We start from the raw sequence: 18,966 nt of genomic DNA, 5'->3' as shown, positions 1-18,966 counted from the left end.
CTAGCTATTTTGGTAAACATAAGGGACTGGATGGCTATTTTGAGGGGGGTGAAAGGCATGGCTTCTCAAAGCTATTATTATTGCCAGGGTGGTGTGGAGGCCTGAGGTATGAGAGAGTTGTGTCTTACTTTAGCGCTTAGGGTTTTGAATATGTCATGTCATGACTGCATGAGAATTCTCAGCTGCTGCTGCTGCCTGTGTTGTTTGTCCATGCAAGTCCCATAGAGCATCACACCCTGGTCATTTAGAAAATCTGCGGCTCAATAATATAATAATATAAAAATAAAATGTCTATATATATAACCTGCTCTGTCTGAAGTTGATCATTTCTTACATTTACTAAAAAATTAACTGCATAATTTATTTTACAATTTTTGCCTTTATAAGATTGGACTTTGCATGAGCGTCTCTCTACACCAATTCCAGTGATACTATTATTCATATATTGCTCTGAGGAAGACCCATTTTGCATTTGCAACTTAACCATGGACCTCAAATTCAGCTTCAGTATCATACTAACCCTCCTTTTATCTCAAGAACCTTCACAGGAGATGACGGCTGGCTCTGTGACTCAGAAACCAAAGAGGAGTTCTCAGTCAAAAAGTCTGAAGTGCACAAGTCTAAAGGTGGCACATCAAATCAGAAGCACGAGTAGGAGCACGCTCATTATTTTTTGACAGGGTTGTGCCCTGTGAATTTGTCCTCCATGATCAGGCTTTCAACAAGCAGTCTACCGACACATCCGGAGGGAGGGCACTCCGCTCAAATAGACCAAACTATGGCAAAAGTGTGCTAGAGTACAGCATGTTTTTTTTTGGCCACACCAACACACCTTCACTCACTGCTAGCAGCATTTCCCTTATTCGCCTATATAAAATTCAAGTTGAAATGTTGGCTTTTTGACACGCTAGAAGAGCGGACATTGCGTGCACTGCAGAGAGTGCCAGGATACAAAATTGGACTTCCAGGGAGAAACGTAATAATAACACTTGCTCTGAAGTGCACCAAAAATGTATGAGGAGGACACCTTGAAGGAAAGATTATCCAAATTTACACCAGCTGGTAGTTTTGATTTTAATGACTCCACTTTGTGAAAACATCTTTGCAAAAAAAACAAAACCCCAAAAACTCAAAACAACATAAAATACTATTAAATGATGTCATTTATGTACTATGTGCATGTTTCATGAATAAACCAAATCAGACGTGTGTAAATAAATTCTTATAAACGATGATTTTTCTAAACTTTATCAACACGTGTGGTCCCGGAGGGAGTTTAATTTAATAACCGCATGTAACCAAGCAATGTGCCTACCCCTAGACAACATATCAATGTGTATGTTTTTTTAATAGCTGTGGTTTAAAGGTCTTCATGTCTGGTAGTATTTTTGCATCTCTTTGGAAAACTGTTGTGTGGTGTAATCTGAGCATCTGTCATTCAAGTCTGTGATGTAGCCACAGCATGAGTAGCTTTCCATATGAGAGGAATATAATGCTAAAGGGTTTTCAATCCCTTAATGACTTGTGGGAGGTTTGCATTTTCTACTGTGTTAAGGCTCCTAGTAGAAATTATGTTGATTCTAACAGCGACAATGACATTTCCACCCACAGGGATAATGTTTCTCCACTTATATTTATGAGTCTACCTGTGGTGATGATATTTCCATTAATGTCATTACAATTATATTCCCGCCGAGAGTGATGAAGTCTCTAGTTGTGGCGATAACCTCTAAAGACCACACACATACACAAAAAAAAAAAACATGGTGAGAGTGTCAGGAGGAGACGGGAGATTATTAAGAGAAATAGGGACCGCAGAGTCAGGTGGGTCAACAGTGATAGATTGAGGCATTTGATTAAATTGTGCTGCCCTGGCTGCATTAACCCCAGGGTCTTCAGAACCTACTTGTTGCTGGGAATATTGAGCGGGCAGGCACAGGGTTGACAGTCCGCAGGTGACCCACGGGTGGCGTTGCCATAGTAACCTGGCAGGCAGGTGTCACAGTAGGGGCCAGCGGTGTTGTGGGAGCAGTCCTGGGGGAGAAAAATAGGTTAAAGTTCATTTGAGTCAGGAGAGCAAGTCAATTTCTCTGAGGATGCAATTTCAAAGAAGAGTTTAAGCAGTTTGTGCAATGATAAAAATACCTCAACAACATTGTGCTATTGTTCTGTTGAGTCATTTAGGAAGGAAAAAACTCCAAATAAGACCTATTTTGTATTTTCAAGTAACAAGGAATTGTCTTGGAAACAAAAAACCTCTCAAGTATTTGTTTTAGTTTTTTTTTTTTAGCTGCGTACATGTTATACACATCTGCAGACGAACTTTGCATAATTTCCAACAGTCAAAAATGCTAAAGACAGACAGGAAGAACAACGAACTGAACCTGTACCATACTGAGTCAAGCCATACATGTGCAGTTAATAGTAAAAGGGGATGATTTAAGTTGAGACTTGGAAGAAAAAGAAACTAGAAAGAAAGACGTTAGAACAGATCTGCTTTTTTTTTTCATAATATTTTTTTTGTTTCTAAAAGTTAAAGGTTAGAAAGATAAAAACTAAACAGTTCACACCTTTGGAGCTTTTTGCCATTGTGGGGGTGGTTTGCATACAAAACTACACCAGAAAATCCTGGCAACACAAGCAACACCAGCAGAACCAGATTTTTGTAAAAAGGTGACCTCTGACCTTGACACACCTATGATATCAGTTTGAAAAGCCTAGGTGACGTTGCTCTCAGTTTATTGTGCTCACAAGATTTTCTGTAAAGTTGATCTCTGACCTTTACCTTGAGGTCAAGTTCACCGAGATTCAAATTCATCTGAAGATTTTAGTAGATGCAACTGTGATATGAATTTCAAAATCCTACGTCACCTGGTTCTCCAGTTATCACATTCACAACCTTGTCACGTGCCAAGCAGGGTGACAACAATATGAGGTCTAGGTAAATGAGGCAAGTAAGATGAAAACAACTGCAGACACACACATATAGCCGGGTAAATGATGACTAATTGGAAACAGGGATGAAGAACGCCACAGATGAGACTAATCAGGGCAGAGCATACAATCACAAGGAAAACTAACAAAGACAGGAAATAAAATCAACAACATAAACAGACAAAGAATTCCAAAATAAAACAGGAAATGGTTTAACAGAAACCCAACATCATAACAGTCAACCCAACAATATTTTACCTGCAAAATTGTGAAGGCTGCAAACAACATAGTTAAGGCCAGATTTAGTGGCAGTACAAAAAACTCTCTGAAATTAAAAATCGACAGTCCTCGACACCCTACGGTTTCTAATGGGAGGCTTCACCTTCATATATCAAAACACAGCGATGCTTCTTCTGTTGCATCTTTTTAATCTGAATTAAGAAGTTGCTTCCAGAGAGAAACTCAATATTAAAACCTGCACTTATGCTGTAAAACCTTCTACTTCCATTAGTGCTCTTTTGTAATTGTGGCATCACGACTTATTTAATAAGACTAAATTCTTCAACACTGAGAACGTAAAATAGAAAATCTGAAGATTTCAGTTTAAGAGTTTTTAAACCGTAAAATTATGCTGTATCTATAATAGACAGCTCTTTTATTGGCCAAAATCTTTGTTGTTTTCATATGTCCAGCTGAAGCGCCAGTGGTACTTTTGAGCTAGTCTGTGCATTTATATGTCACCTTATTCCAAATCATTTTTTTCTCAGCTCAAACATCCCAAATGGTGAATCACAATGTGACACATACACAGTGTGTTAACCTGTATAACCATGGCATCATTCAGTCATTCAACCCAAGCTGGAAATCAAATTCCTCAGAAAAGAGGTGTGTTTGTGTGCAGATCTGTCTGCCACTCACTGTGTATGAATATGTATACAGAGGTTGTTTATGTGCTGTGAGTGAGTTCACGTCAAATTGTCTTCCTCTGTGTGTGTGTGTGTGTGTGTGTGTGTGTGTGTGTGTGTGTGTGTGTGTGTGTGTCAGAGAAAAAGAAAGCGCCTCCCTGCCTGTCTGTCTGTCTTTTTCTGTGTGTTGGCCTCCCCCTGACACATCCCAGCATCCTCCTCATCTATAATGAAACATAACATGGCAATACAAAACTCATAGATCGCTGTGTATGTGTGTGTTGTGTGTGTATTCTGGTGTGTGTATGTGCGATGGTAACTGACAGCTTAACCCTAAGGCAATGTGCAGACTGGGGTGGGTGCATGTGAGCAGATGCACATAAGAAGGCCAATCTGGAATGTTTATTCATTTCACACTGCAATTCCTGCCTTCACCACTAGATGGCAAATCCGGGGAGACTTCAACTAATAAGAAAAAAACTCTTTTGTATACATAAAAGTTCATTTATGTATTCCATATTAAGTTATGCATTTAGCTTCCGAGTGTCTTTCATTTCAAAACTCTCACACTCAGCTAACTCAACCAATTTTGGAAGATTTTCTGCAATTCCTCAATTAATTGGACACATTTTAAACAAAAACACTGAAAAGATATGAATACATGTAATCCACGGCTTCCAAATAAACAATTCAACTCCCTTAATTACTGATTAAAAAAAGAATGCGGTTAATGAAAGAAATGAGACTTTTCAAAACAAACAAATAAAGAAAATTGAACTCATTACTCATTACTCTTTATTACATTTTAATGATGATAAATAGGGTTAGATCTTTGAGTATTAATTTACACATAAAACAAACACATAAAAGCAATAGTAATAAATAATAAATACAAATGAAAAAGAAACAGGTGACATAATTCACCCACTACTAAGCTACTTACCAAGCAATGCCCCGTGACTTCATGGCATTGTGTTGTGTGTCCATGGCAGTGACAAGGTTCACACACCCCGTTATACAGATTCCCGTTTACCCTCCGAAAACCAAGCGCACACGCCTGAAACACACAAGATCACAAAGTTAGAAAATACAGAAAGCCAGACGGAGTGTCTTTCTTCAAGCTGCTGTAGCGTAGAGTAATTACATAGTGATCCTCTAATTAGCACCTCAAGTGTGTGTGTGTTTCTGAGTGCAACACTTGGAATATTTTTCGTGTGCGCTTGTGTGTGACTTTCAAAAGCATGATGCTGTCAGCTAAAACAACAGCGCATCAGCTGCATTCTGAGACTAAACGGTAATTTCGTGTTATTGTTTACAGTTTTCTTTGAATAAAGCAATTCAAATCTCCATGAGACAAATTTAGGAATCACAATACAATTTGAATAAAATTATGTTCTGAGATATGTTTGGATGTTTTAGACTAGTTAAACAGTCCCCAGATAATATAAGCTGATCCACAACATTTCCAACCATCTGTCTGAGGAGCCTGGAAAGAAATGGAGAGGACTTCTTTAGGTTTCGTGGAGATGTTTCACCTCTCATCCAAGAGGATTCTTGAGTTCTAAAGAAAGTTCCAGGTATTTAAACCAAGTCTTCACGGGACTTAAAAAAGTCACTTTCTTTCTGAGCTCATTCCAGCTACCATGATCTGGATAACTAAAAGCTACACAGACAAACATCTTTTCACTTTGAGTAAAAATCCCATCTGGAATATGTGCTTGGACATAAGGTGTTATCATGAATAAGGACACTTCTTTTTGATGTATTTATGAAAAACGAATGCACTAAAATTCCACCTGAAGTGCAGTCAAGTATTACCAAGCATAACATACAGTATATCAAGGAATCAGTACACTAAATGCCTGTAACACAAAACTGTGCACAAACATTTACAGAAAGAGACTGTTGTTTGTATGTATGGGTGTCTAAGCCTTCAGTTGATGACCATTTAAGGAAATGCATCCTGAGTTAACGTCAATATAGCAGGATACAAATTGAAGGCTCTACTTGTGGCTCACAGGGATTACTTGTACATGTGTTAGCATTAGCCACATTTAAAAGTACACATGTGATGTTCTAACATAGAAATACACACCAACATCATTAAGTGACTGCGTACATTTCAGTGTGGGCTTACAATCTTTTGAATAGGTACTCTTTTTTTTTTTCAAGAATCCTTTCTTGCACTGGAAATTTTTCTAATCAATGTTTCTTTGTGTTTGAATGATTTTTTTTGTTTATTTGTGCTTGTTTGCAGTGCAGTGGTTAGACCTGCCATCTTACAGCTACAGCCTCCACAGCCTTTCTGTGTGGAGTTTCCATGTACTCCCAGTGGATGCATGGGTTCACTCCACAGCGCTACAGTCCAAAGATATGCAGTTACGCCACACAAAACTGAACCACATCTTTTCATCAATGCCCTTTCAGTGCAACAAATGTTGCTCCGCTGAGGCGATGCTCACACGTCTTATTCGGTTCTGCATGAACTCAAGACTATAAAATATTTTCCCCACAACTAGAAAAAAAAAACTAAACTGTCATTCATAAGTTAAAATGATCTAAAAAAGTTAGGTCTTAGCAATTCAAACGTCTGAGAAAACAACGTATTGTTATTATTGAAATTTGAAAGTTGAAATTTCAAAATAATAACCCCAAATTTTGACTTATGGCTAGCAAAAAAGTGTTTGTCAAAGAATGTGTGTTTTCACAAGAGACAAGCTTCCAGGTTTTCAGCAACGCTCTCCAGAGAAATTAAAGGTAACCACAACTTTCTTCATGTTCTGCAGAAAGCTTCAGACTTCCACCTAATGTCCAGACGGCTCTGTATCCAGTAACTGGGGTTGATTCTTGTAGACTTGTAAGTCTACCTATCCACCTTTTGCACATTGGATTGGATGTTATTTTGTCATACAAATGGAATAATTAGCTATGTGTAATATACCTAATTCTATTCAGGATACATTTTGCAACAATACCATCTGAAGCAGAGATCTTTACTAATCTCTTGGCCCAATTGGATATTGAATTTAGTTAAATAGTTTTGGTTCTGTTCTTGTCATATTTGTTTTTAATCCCTTCTATAAGTTTTATTGTCTGGTAGCATCTTGTTTGTTCTATGTGCTTGTGTCTATATTGACTGTAGGTATAAATGTTAGTATGAACGGTTGTCTCTATGCATTAGTGCTACAGTATGTAACCAACCAGCCTTATGTGCCCATTGGATAAGCCGTTAACACAAATGGATGAATGGTGTGTATTTACCTCACAAGAAGTTCCACCATATCCATAAGGGCAAGAACACACTTCTACAGCTGATGCTCTCCTCTCTCCTATAGCAGCGGGATTTGCTACCTCCATAGAAAATGAGTGAAGTCTGCACACGGAGGGCACAGAAATACAAATATCAAGCAAAATCATACAGCATACTGGGAGTCTGTCCGCCTTCACAGTTAAACATACAGCTTGTGCGTAAACAGGGCAGTTTTGCTGATAAGTCTTTTAGAGGTTTTATGAGCCGAGTTCATTCTCTCAGGCAGATTTTACTCTCAGACAGCAATAAGCTTCACCTATAAAACCACCATCTTTATGTTTAGGTTGCACAAGGTTAAAGCCGTGATATTCACAGGCTATAAGAAGGAGATGCCTCAGAGTCTTGATTCTGAGCGAAAATTTTGTTTCCTACAGCTAAATGAGACTAAAAACTTCTGATTTTACAAGCTTAATTTTAATATAATGATTTATTTTACAGTGTATGATCAATACGTCATGATGGCACACTTCGAAATGTGTACATGTTTCCGTACCCACCTGTAAACAGCGCTGCGTTCTGTGCTGTAAGAGGCCCGCACCATCACACTCGTCACTTTTGCCAGCACAGACAAGAAATCTCTCCGACTAACTGGCTGTGCCGTCTCTGAAACCCGGAAGTTCTCTGGCAGGAGAACTATGTGACTGGTGCTGGATGAGGATGGGTAGACAGGCTCGCCAAACCTTTTGTAATTAATCTTCATCCCTCCTCCCTGGTAGAGCAAAAGAATTACAATTTGAACTTTTAATTTCATAAATGTAAAACATCGGCATTCCCTCTGTTGCTTTTATGACAGCACTGACATGTGCATTTATAACTTATCTAAAAAAAATGAGTGAGAGTGAAAGATGTGTCATTAGGTAATGAGCTCCAGTTTATATTGACATACTGAATGGACTAAATGCAAAGTAAATTGAGCCCAGGCCTGGTATCTGACTATCTCTTGTTGAGAACGGATCAATGGCATGTAGTGGCTAACACAGAGTGACAACTACTTATGGAGGGAGAGAGTGAGAGAGAGGGAGAGCTTACTATGCCAATAAACCATTAAATAAAAACTAATTGAATTGGGGGAGGTGGGGGAGTCATAAAGACGGTGAAACCAGCAGCACAGCCAAGAGATGCACAAAATCAGAGGATGACAGAGACAAAGAGGCAAAATGAAAGAGTCACCTCACTTTTATTTACCAGTAAGAAAATGAATTCAGTTAAAAAAATCCCTTAAAAAGACAAACATCATTATGTTGGTTCAATTCTTAATACTTTTTAATACAAACATTTCACTTCTTACTTTAAAAATTAGATCACAAAGGGAAAGTTTTATAAGGTTTTTCCTGAAACAAAATGAGAGGCGGCTCAAGACTGCGTTTCTGTGTTTACAGCATTCTTTTCTTTCTTTATTTACACACTTTAACTGTGCTAAAGTGGACTGATTGAGTGGGCATGGATCGAGAGGAAGGCACGGAAAGCAACAAAGCCACAGAGCCATACAAAGACAGAGAGATTATTATCTATTCAGATGCTGACTTCTTGCGAACAACACACAAGTTTCTTCTTGCACTTCACAAAAACAAGCAACAAAAAATATTACAACTCGATGCAGATATGCAGCGTAAACAGCAGGGCAGAAAAAGAGGGAACAAAACGAGACAAAGGCTGAAAGAGACAGTGAAGAGGGAGAGAGCTGGCTGACAGTGTGTAGGTGGTTCATTATTGTCATCATTTGGAGAGGCTTTTTGTTGACAACAAGACCGACACTTGTCCTCCTCTCCTTCTCCTCCCATCTCCTCCCAGTCTGTCGATCTCACTGACACATCTTTAAATAACACAAGCTCATTGGTCTGTGACTATCCGTCTCACAATTTTCCTTCTTCCTCATTCTTACTTTTGTTTATTTCCACGTTCCGTTCTTCACTGTTTGTTTCTTCTTTTCCTTTTTTCCTTTTCACTTCCTTTTGTGTTGTTTCACACCCACCATTCTTCCTTTCAATCTTCCACTACTTTTTCCTTTTTTTGTCAATTTCTTTCTTTCCCATCTTTTATTTCACTTTTCAGTCTGCCCTGCCTTTATTTGATTCAAAGTCTCTTTTACTTTTCATTCCCTCCTTTTATGGCTTTCTTTCCGTGCCCTTTCATCCATTTGATCCATTCTTTCTCACCTACCGTACACAGTACGCCGCTTTCTCTTTGCAGTCAGTATGTGAGACTTAGGTGCTTTCACATTTACTGCAGTTTATTTTAGATCGTTTCTGAAAGCCCTTCCAACTATTCTAATTAGAATTCCCACTTCTTCGAACACTAGCAAAGTAACTGGATCCTTTCTACAGCTCCAGCACAGAGGACACACATACACACCAACCTGTGCATTGTTTTGTGTGTACTCCATGCTCTCACACATACACAGACACAATGTTGTTTAGTGATATGAGAGATATAAACAGTTAACTAATAGTGTGGCTGCTTTGCTTATTGCTGCCATACATCATATTGCAACCTGCTCATTATACACACATACAGGGAGAGAAGGGGCGAGAGAGTATATCTGCATTTTTTATTGCTAAGTTCAGCAGTTCTCCTCAGGCTGCAGCTGCTTGCGTGCGCGCGTGTGTGACTGTCTGTCTTTTCTTAACTGTTTGCAACTTCATTTAGTCCTCATGGTCGCAGAAAACAGCGGAAAAACAAGTACACAAAAACAGAAAAAGTCACACTTGAGTTACTCTGACACCAAAAATAATGTATTTGCTGAGTGCTGGGAGCAGTCCTTGTCAACCCCTTTAACTGAAATAGTCAGTTCAGTTGGATCTCATTCCTGGGCTCTACCGCATGGCTGTTCCTGAGGAGTCTCCCAAATGCACCAAGACAGTTTAATATAGGAATCAAAAAGTAAAACAAAAAAACGACACAATTTAAACCCATGCATATAGATTGCATGGATATGTTGTTTCAGGCTAGAGTCACATAGGCATCAAGAACACTTGGGGACTCCCGGAAACCACAGATCACTAGGAAAAAACGTGTATTCCCTTACTGGTCGCTGAGTGGCTGCTAGAGGTCCTTTATTTATTCTAAATAAAAAGTTCCACTTCTTCAAACATTGGCAGAAATTTCTGGCTGTTGTTGGGAAACCAATTGATAAAGCTCCAGTCATGCAGTTCCCCTAGCAACCACAGGCATTTGCAATCTCCAACCAGTTGGCAAGTGGTTGCTGGAGGTTGATGGCTGTTGCTATGTGAAATCAGTCTCAGCCCTTACTGTGGCTGTGGATTGAAAACCGCAACTTGAAATATTAAACTAAATAATGTATTAGAGTTCAAAGTCTTCAAAAGGTGCTGGTTGTAGCAGTAAGGCACAGCTTTCACTTTAAGTGTGAATGTTCTCAGTTTCCAGTCTGACTGTTAATAAGCAGCTTTCAAGTGATTGCAGACAAGTCTGTGTCCTCCATGCAATCTGATAACAACCACCAATAACGACCAAGATTTATTCTGCAGTTTCACTGGGTGACAACCAGCAAACACTCGCCAACTGCTTAGGTAGTACACATTTTTCCCTATCAGGTGGTGGTAGCCGACCAGTCTCAAGTCCTGGTTGACTTAATATCTCTCCATTACCGTGTAGCATGTTGACAGTAGTTTAAGTTCGCAGCTACAAGTAATTAGTGAATTGTTTAAAAACTTACCTCTATGATTAAGTCAGGCTCTGATGTGACTCTGATGCTCACTTGTTCTTGCTGCTCTACAGTATAAGACACGGTGAAAATGACATTCCCACCGTAGGCTGAAAGCTGCAGAATGACAAAGGCAGACAAAACAAGTTAGAAAGTCAAGTTTGTAATAAAAACAACACCTTTTGACCTTTTGATTTCCCATGCTTCGTAGCTCATTAGACTTAGCTCACTATTAGATTGATTTAAAGGTCCATGTTTCTGCTTTATTTGACGCTAATAGAGCGCACGGATTAAAAAGCAAAACGTGACCAAAAAACCATCAGAGTAGTGAGAGAAAAAGTGACAAAGAAAAAATTCTGATGTAGAGGCAGGTTAACTTAAAAATGTTGAAAATGTTGACAAAGTACATTAGTAGGAAGGAAAAAAGCCTAATACACTGTTTTAAACTAATCATAGTCTCACAGAAAGAGGTTTTTAGAAAATGCAAAAAATGTTATCTAGTCAGAGAGATTTTGAAAAGTTGTAAATAAGTACAAGTCATAGACAAACCCACAATAACACAGAAAAACCACCACAACTTCTTCATCTAATAATGACTTTTTCCCCCTAAAATAGTTTTAAAATGCTGAAAACATGAAGAAAGCAGGTACATGCTACAATCTTTGTTGTCTCGAGTTGTTTTGGTGCAGCGTTTCTGTCGAGTCCACAGAATGAGCTTTAGCTGGAGAAGTGCTGCATCGGCATGATCCTGAAATTTATTATTCTGCTTCAACCTGAACAGTAATGGGTGGGAGAGCGAGATAATAATGCCACCATAAAAACAGAGAGAGGGGGACATTGAGGATGAGGGGGAGAGAGACGAAGAAATAGAGCTGGAGACAGAAAGACAGAGCGAGTGAGGTAGTGAAGGAGGAAGAGTTAGGCTTAATGCCTCTATAAACCTCTTCCATTCTACATCATTACACTCACTTTTTAAACCACGAGGCGGAATCACCGTTTTCACAACTGACTGAAAAACCACACACACACACACATACACAGATATATCCACACCAGTGTGCCTGGAGGTGTACTTGGTGGATATTTTATTCTATAACACTTATCCTCTATCTACCTCCATTTGCTGATTTGGACTCCAGAGGACAGTAAAATCATAGTTTAAACCCACACAGCCCACACACATCAGACACTTGTGCTGCCCGACCTCCTCCTCCATTAGCTAATCAGCCCTCTAGCATGACCACTGCATACATGCTTAGTTTCTCATGCAAAAAGAAAAAAGTCTGAATTTCATTCCAGTGCAACAAAAAGGACGATAAGCTACGCATCCACTTCCAATGTACTCGCTAGACTACAGGTGTAATAAATGGTATGATCAGACAAGTAGACGGGAAAAAGTAACTTTTGATGATCTCGTCACTTTTTTGAACTTGTTGTTGACACTACAGCTACCAGCACTTAAAAGATAAAGCAGAGACACAGATCCTGCTAAAAAGCACAACACAGACTTCATACTTTGACCAATTAACAAAACTACATATATTACTGTGAAAATTTCATAGCATGCTTTTAATTATTTATTTTACTTAAACCCGCATTATTTTATTTCCATGTTCATTTTGGTCACGTTGAGAAAGCACGAGATAATATAAATACAACATTTGAAAATTAGCATTAGCATTAGAAATAGTTTTTTTTCTGGTAAATATAGGAAAAAATACAATCCTAGACCCTATCCTTAATGGAAATATCTGGGAATTTAGAGACCCCCACTGTGTTAAACAAGTAGTCAATAGGTTTGTCTCATCATTCACTGATGCTAGACAGTGTATAGGTTTTAACCTTTTGAGGCATCAGCAGTTACTACATGATCACAAGCCTAACTCTAACCCTAGGCTATCAGAACATGTAGTTTTTGGTTTTATTAAATTGTTCTCCCAAGTCTTTGCAAGCAGGGAAAAAAGAAAATAATCATTGTAACAGGGTTAGGGTTGGGGCTTTTCATGAGAAACAGCTGCCTGCTGCAGATGGAAATAGACTGATTAGTGGTGAGACTTAGTCAAACAGCAAGATTTAGACCTTCACACAACATGCAGATGGACGAGGTTTTGAATTTTGTTTTAATCTTGATTCCTGTTACTCTTTTATTGACCCGCTGTTTTCTACTTTCCTCTTTTTTCTCATCTTTCTTTGTCTGTGTGTGTTTGTGTTCCTAATGGTTCTTTTTTTTTTCGTAATTGTTTTTTCTTGAGCATCCTCTGTTAATTTATTTCCTCTCTTGGTTCTATTCCTGCCCTTGTGATTATCTGCTTGACCCTTACTGTTGCGTGTGCTTAGCTTTGGTTTGAGCTGGAGATGCTAAGATTCCAACTAAGGTTTTAGGTGGGAGTGGCCAGAGTGGACAGGAGTAGATGTGAGTATAGCTCGTGTTGAGTGGTTTGGAGACAAAGATAGAAAGGCAAGCCTGAGATGGTTTGGACATGCACAGAGGAGTGATAGTGGATACAGGATGTTGAATATGGAGCTACCAGTGAAGAGGAAAAGTATATAAAATAGGGTGATGGAGGCAGATAATCCACAGTGGCGACCAAAAAAAGAAGAAGCTAAATTTAGCTTTAGTTTGTTTACAACACTTTTTTTTTTAAATTGTGAGTTTAGCTTATACACCTTTTAGTTTTTGTGAAATCAGCTCGTATAATAAAACCCAGTTTTAGCCTAACATTCTGTCTCTGTCTGCATTTTGGTTAATTATATATAACTTGTATTTTTTCTCATCTTACATTTCATTTGCAGTATAAATGTTGATTAGTAAAGTTTTCAACACTCCAGATATGAGCTGAAAATACATTATAGTCTCACAAGGTCCTGATTCCCGGGCTTTTTAGCTTGTGGCTTATGAAAACAACATTTGCTTAACAAATTTATTAGACCACTTATCATAAAAATAAGAAAACACAAGTATTTTAAAAAATCTGTCAGGTTTTTTTTTTTAAACTAAAATTACATTTTGATATACCCAAATTTGAGCAAGCACAATGGACTTGTCTGAAAAGTCAGAAATTATTAGAGCAAAACATTCACTGGCTAAAAATAAATGTTCTGTTCAGGAATGATAACTGCAAAAATAACTACAATTTGTCATCCTAATCGGAAAATAATAAAAAAAAACCCAGCATAATAAAATAAAATTTTGCTCACTTGTAAAGAGTGTACACACACTGGTTGATTAGCCATTACAGAGACATAGACACATTATTTTTATTATAATAATCAATATTGTTATTTTAGTTTAGCTGTGGCATAAACACTGGATGTCAGTCTAATAAATAGTACTGTAATTCTGTATGGTTACATATAGAATTATGGAACCAAAAATCAAATACTGTCTATCTCATGGGCATTCACATTTGCTGTTACTACAACATAGTGTTTTGTTCACCAGTATAGGAAGTGCTGGCATAGAATAAAATCTAGATAAAAACACAAGAAAGTTGCACAGATCTGTAAGTGCTTCAACTTACTACTCCAGTTGTGCAAAGAGCTATAAAAAGTGGATTTGCATGTACTATACTTTTTTTTTTACCTGTTTCTGTTTGTTGTGTTCACTAAGCATTCAGCAGGATATGACCTGAAAACTAACAGAAAAGCTTTTTCACTCTGATTCTCCATCCAGTTAGGACTCCTGTATTTTGCAATTTACTTCCTTTGAAATTATTGACATTTCTCAGAAAAACTCATTTCTCTGATGCCGTCCACTCAACCTGGGCAACAATCAAAGCTTTTGTCATGGCAACCTGATGACCCATCTCTACCCTAGGGGGGAGTTGAAATACAGAAACACAATACAGGAGAGAGAAAAAAAGGCCAACAGAACAGCACAGCAGGAGAGAGACATACGGGGAGGGAGAGGAGAATCATGTGTAGTGGAAACGAAGGAACAATAAACACTCAGAAACACACGCACACACACAGCTGCAAAAGACATCAGTGAGATCCCTTGTGAGCTTGATAAGCCTGTTATTAACTGTATTAGTGGTCAGAATAAGAAGAACAAGACATAATCCTCACTGTTAAAACCCTAATCAAGAAGCTGACACAATCTTCATTAGAGTGAAACCCTTTGTCACAGCCACGGCTATATGAGTATCATACAAGCCATTCAGCTCACTTCAATACTATTTGAGAGAAGGGATAAAGTAGTTTCATATCAAAACAGGAGTAGTTACTGTGAAAAAAAAGGGAGCATACTAAACTAAACATGATGAAATGGGAAGGTGTGCATGCTGCTGTTCATGAAGGAGGGGAAACTGGTAATAATGCCCCTGTTTATCAGTTTAATTAAAAATAAAGTGGATAAAATATAGAAAATGAGAAGAGTAAAGTTTGGCGTTGTGCCAAGCAGTGGGTTTGGGTTTGGCACGGAGAAGAGGTGTAAGGATGAGTCACTGTAAGTTGGGTGACTTCAACATATGAGTCACGTTTGACCTCAGTCCTCCTCCAAGGTTCTCAGCAGAGCCCTGATGTAAGATGGATAGGGCTTTTCCATAATCATAAGTAGCCTAGTCGAGTATTATAATTTAAGGGTTAGTCCATTCCAATTTTAGGATACTGTTGTTGTCCAAAAAGAGTTGGATTTGTGCTACAGCTTGACTTCTTTGCGAGTTTTGCAGAAAAAGGCGAAGGCATCTTTCCTAAAGAGATATCTGCTTAACAACACCTGTTTTCTCATATCCACATAAAATTATTCAAATTTAGCTGAGTTTGTTCCTTATACACACTTTTATAAAACACTACATCAAATTAGTCATTGATAGTTGTTAAAAGATATATGCTACTCATGTTACATTGGGTGCTAATGTGTATATGTATGTATGTAGAGAAATGACAAACTGTATTTTTATGATTTGTGAAATAAATAGAATTGACATTTCCCATCAATCTGCACTCAGACGAGTATGATGACAAAATGAAAAGAACATGAGAAACACAGCAAATGCCTTAAAAATCTGAAACTGATTGTCTAATTTTACTAATCGTTCAGCTTTTACTGTAAAAGTTCAAATTCTAGCCAGATGTTATTGGCTTTAATAACCCTTAGCAAGTATGTAGAACTCTGATGGACTCAGAGGTATGATAGGGACAAACCCTCATATATGCATGGCTCTGTGAAAGGAAAATTCGCGCTGTACTTCAGGATAAAACCTCAGCCTCAGAAATCCAAAGAACCTTGCTGTAGACTTAGATGCTAAAATTGTGGGGAGCAAGGGTTCAAAACCTTTGCTTTGAATGTTCCCAGTAGCACAGAGGAGTCGGTAATTGCAAAAGAAAGAAGACCCCCTCCAGGAATTTTCATAGAGCTGGCGCTGCTGCCAAACTGAGCAAGAAGGTCCATGTGGGAGGTGACCAGGACCCCAGCAGTCATGGTAACAGAGATTCAGAAGTTAGAGGTACATGGCAGCCCACTTGGTGTTTCTCAAAAGGCATTTAAGGACACCCTGAGAGCATAAGGATAAAGATTCTCTGGGGTGCTTCTCAACAGCAGGGACCAGGAAACTAGTCAGAACTGAGGGAAGGATGACTTCATCCAAATATAGAAAAGTCATTGGAGAATACCTGCTCAGGAGGGCAGCGACCTGAAGCTATAGGGCGACAGTTCACCTTTAAATGTGCACAAAAGTAAACCAAAGCAAACAATCAACAAGTCCTTGACAGGCCCACCCAAAGCCCAGACTTAAGCTGTACTCAGTCAAGGCTCTGTACTGCATCCAGGCACTTTTGTTCCCTCATTACACTTGCCTGTTGGCTTGCACTCACTCTGTGCTTAAACGTCCAAGCATGAATATGTTTAGTTTTGTCTCTCTTACTCTCATATCATTTCTCTCTTTGATGCACACAAGCTTTTCAAAAGCACCTGTGCAGGCAACAAAGATGTTAATCATTTTGCACTTTGTGGTTAAGTTGGTGCCTGAACCACAAAATTTTGCAGTTTGTGCTTCAGTCACACTGTGTCCTCTCGCGTGCCTTAGAGATTTCCTAATTACTTAATACAAAACATTTCTTTGGCAGCAGCTGTTGAGGAAGCAGTGGTCCAACTGAACAGCACTCGAGAATCCGGTGCATTGCACTGTGCATAGTGATCCCACTAGTCAAATGGACTGATTTTGGCGTTAGCTTAGGCAAGAATAGTATGGATCTACTGTAAGGTAAGTACACCCATTTTTGCACAGGACTGATGGTGGCAGTTGCCTAATCAGATGCAGTTATATAGAATATAATTAATCCAAATAGTATTTAGTTACCAAAAACCCAGAAATCTGACTAAACCACAAGAGCAACAATTTACAATGATTTGTATGATGATTCCTATATGTCTATTTATTTTCTCACATTACAAATAAACATACACATGTCAATTTTAAACATTTTCTATTACTTTTAGCGACTTTTGATCTCAAACGCTGTGGACATTCATGGAGAATTTAGAGGTAAGAATCAGCACCATCACTACTTTGAAGAAGAAAAGTACAGTAACCACAATCAAAGAAATTACTGTGTGCGGGGAGTAATGACATGCAATTAGCATGTAACTTTCTTTTGTACGTACCACATGCCAGCTTCTTCACAGAAATGTGCGCCTGCTTTCTGTCAATTTTGCGAATACAAAAGCAGACAGTGGCAACAGATGCTCTCTTCAGGAGATTGGGCAGGGGAAAAAAAGAGACGGGGAGGATGAGGAGGGGGACAAAGGAAATCACCCTTTAGGAAATGAAAACCAGATTGTAACAAAAGCCTTGGAAAACAAACGTCTCTAAAATGACAAACACATGGCACACAGAACATAGGTAGGTAGGTAGGTAGGTAGGTAGGTAGGTAGGTAGGTAGGTAGGTAGGTAGATAGATAGATAGATAGATAGATAGATAGATAGATAGATAGATAGATAGATAGATAGATAGATAGATAGATAGATAGATAGATAGATAGATAGATAGATAGATAGATGTTGGACAAGACATTGTGTCTATTGCAGTTTGCTACCAGGTGATTATTGGATTGTACTTCAGTAACCATTCTGCGTGATTACCTTTCTTAGGTCTTATTTTTCTGATCACTTTTACAAGGTAAAGACAATTTTAGAAGGTGTTTGTGCTCTGGATTGTGGAAGCACTTGCTTCAGACAGTGCTCACCCTGATACTTTACTTTTTCTGTGCTTGGCTGTATGATCACTTGCAGTTTCCCAGGACTGTGAGAATGTTTTGGCAGCTGTGCATGCTACAGAGGTCCAGGTACTGGCCTGGAGGTCCTCCTGTGTTGTTTGCAGCATTCTTTAATTGGGGGTCAGTCCGTTGCACCCTGACTCAGTAATAGCACACAGGAATGAGCCGGGCTTATTATCGGGTTCTTTGAGGTTCTCTGCAATGTATTTGGCCTCGAGTTCAGTTTGGCATTATAGGCAATAACTTAATATGGTCTTTTCACTTTTCTACCTAAAGTTGATGTTTGTGGCAAGAGGTTAGATCCCTAGACATACCTCACACTGTGCATGGCTACAGGCAATGACCTTTATATAACAGATGCACACAGCCTCCAGCTGTAAAAAGTGGACAACATTTCCTCTGTTTCTAAAAAAAACAAAAAGTATATAATTCTATTGAAATCTACCCTAGGGTCACTCTACATCAAATTTTAGACAATTTTCTAATCAATAGCTTTTGTTTTGCCTTATATATGATATTATTATCTCTATTTGACTTTTTGACTTCTACTGTGACTTTGGGTTTGACCTTCCTTGCAGTAGAAAGTCTATAATGCAATACACAAGTGATAGTTTTCACTTCCTTTCCTGATATGCCGTTGAGAGTGCTGTGAGTCACAAAGTGCAAAAGGTTGTGGAGACATTCATAGAAAGACATGCAGGCAACACGTCTACATGACTTGCACAGCTCTAAATATTTTCAGTAGGGGCTTTTTTAGGTGGAATAACCCTGCAGTTTTTTTCTAATACATATATTGTCACTACATATATCCAGTTTCTTATTCACATTCAGGTTAAGAAAACTTTGTTAATCCCAAACAAGGACACGTTTGTGGGGTCAACTTTGTAGCTTACCCACACAACCTAGTGACGCAATCAAATTCACACAACTTAACGCATAA

The 18,966-nt window shown here is 38.6% G+C and overlaps 1 protein-coding gene across 3 annotated transcripts in view; it reads right to left on the bottom strand.

The window, feature by feature from the left end:
• lama2 (laminin, alpha 2) overlaps nucleotides 1–18,966 on the bottom strand; it is a 233,467-nt gene that overhangs the window by 112,741 nt on the left and 101,760 nt on the right. For all 3 annotated transcript variants that reach the window (XM_082506113.1, XM_082506112.1, XM_082506111.1), the window contains exons 15-19: nucleotides 10,823–10,927; nucleotides 7,647–7,858; nucleotides 7,101–7,212; nucleotides 4,783–4,896; nucleotides 1,907–2,034 (exon numbers count right to left, since the gene is read on the bottom strand). In XM_082506113.1, the coding sequence (XP_082362239.1) occupies nucleotides 1,907–2,034; nucleotides 4,783–4,896; nucleotides 7,101–7,212; nucleotides 7,647–7,858; nucleotides 10,823–10,927 (671 nt within the window). The remainder of the gene's footprint in view (nucleotides 1–1,906; nucleotides 2,035–4,782; nucleotides 4,897–7,100; nucleotides 7,213–7,646; nucleotides 7,859–10,822; nucleotides 10,928–18,966) is intronic.

Source organism: Aulonocara stuartgranti, assembly GCF_965226115.1.
Source record: "Aulonocara stuartgranti genome assembly, chromosome: 15".
In the NCBI taxonomy this organism is placed as follows: domain Eukaryota; kingdom Metazoa; phylum Chordata; class Actinopteri; order Cichliformes; family Cichlidae; genus Aulonocara; species Aulonocara stuartgranti.
Note: the sequence above shows the minus strand (reverse complement) of the source record. Positions and strands in the feature narration are given on the sequence as shown.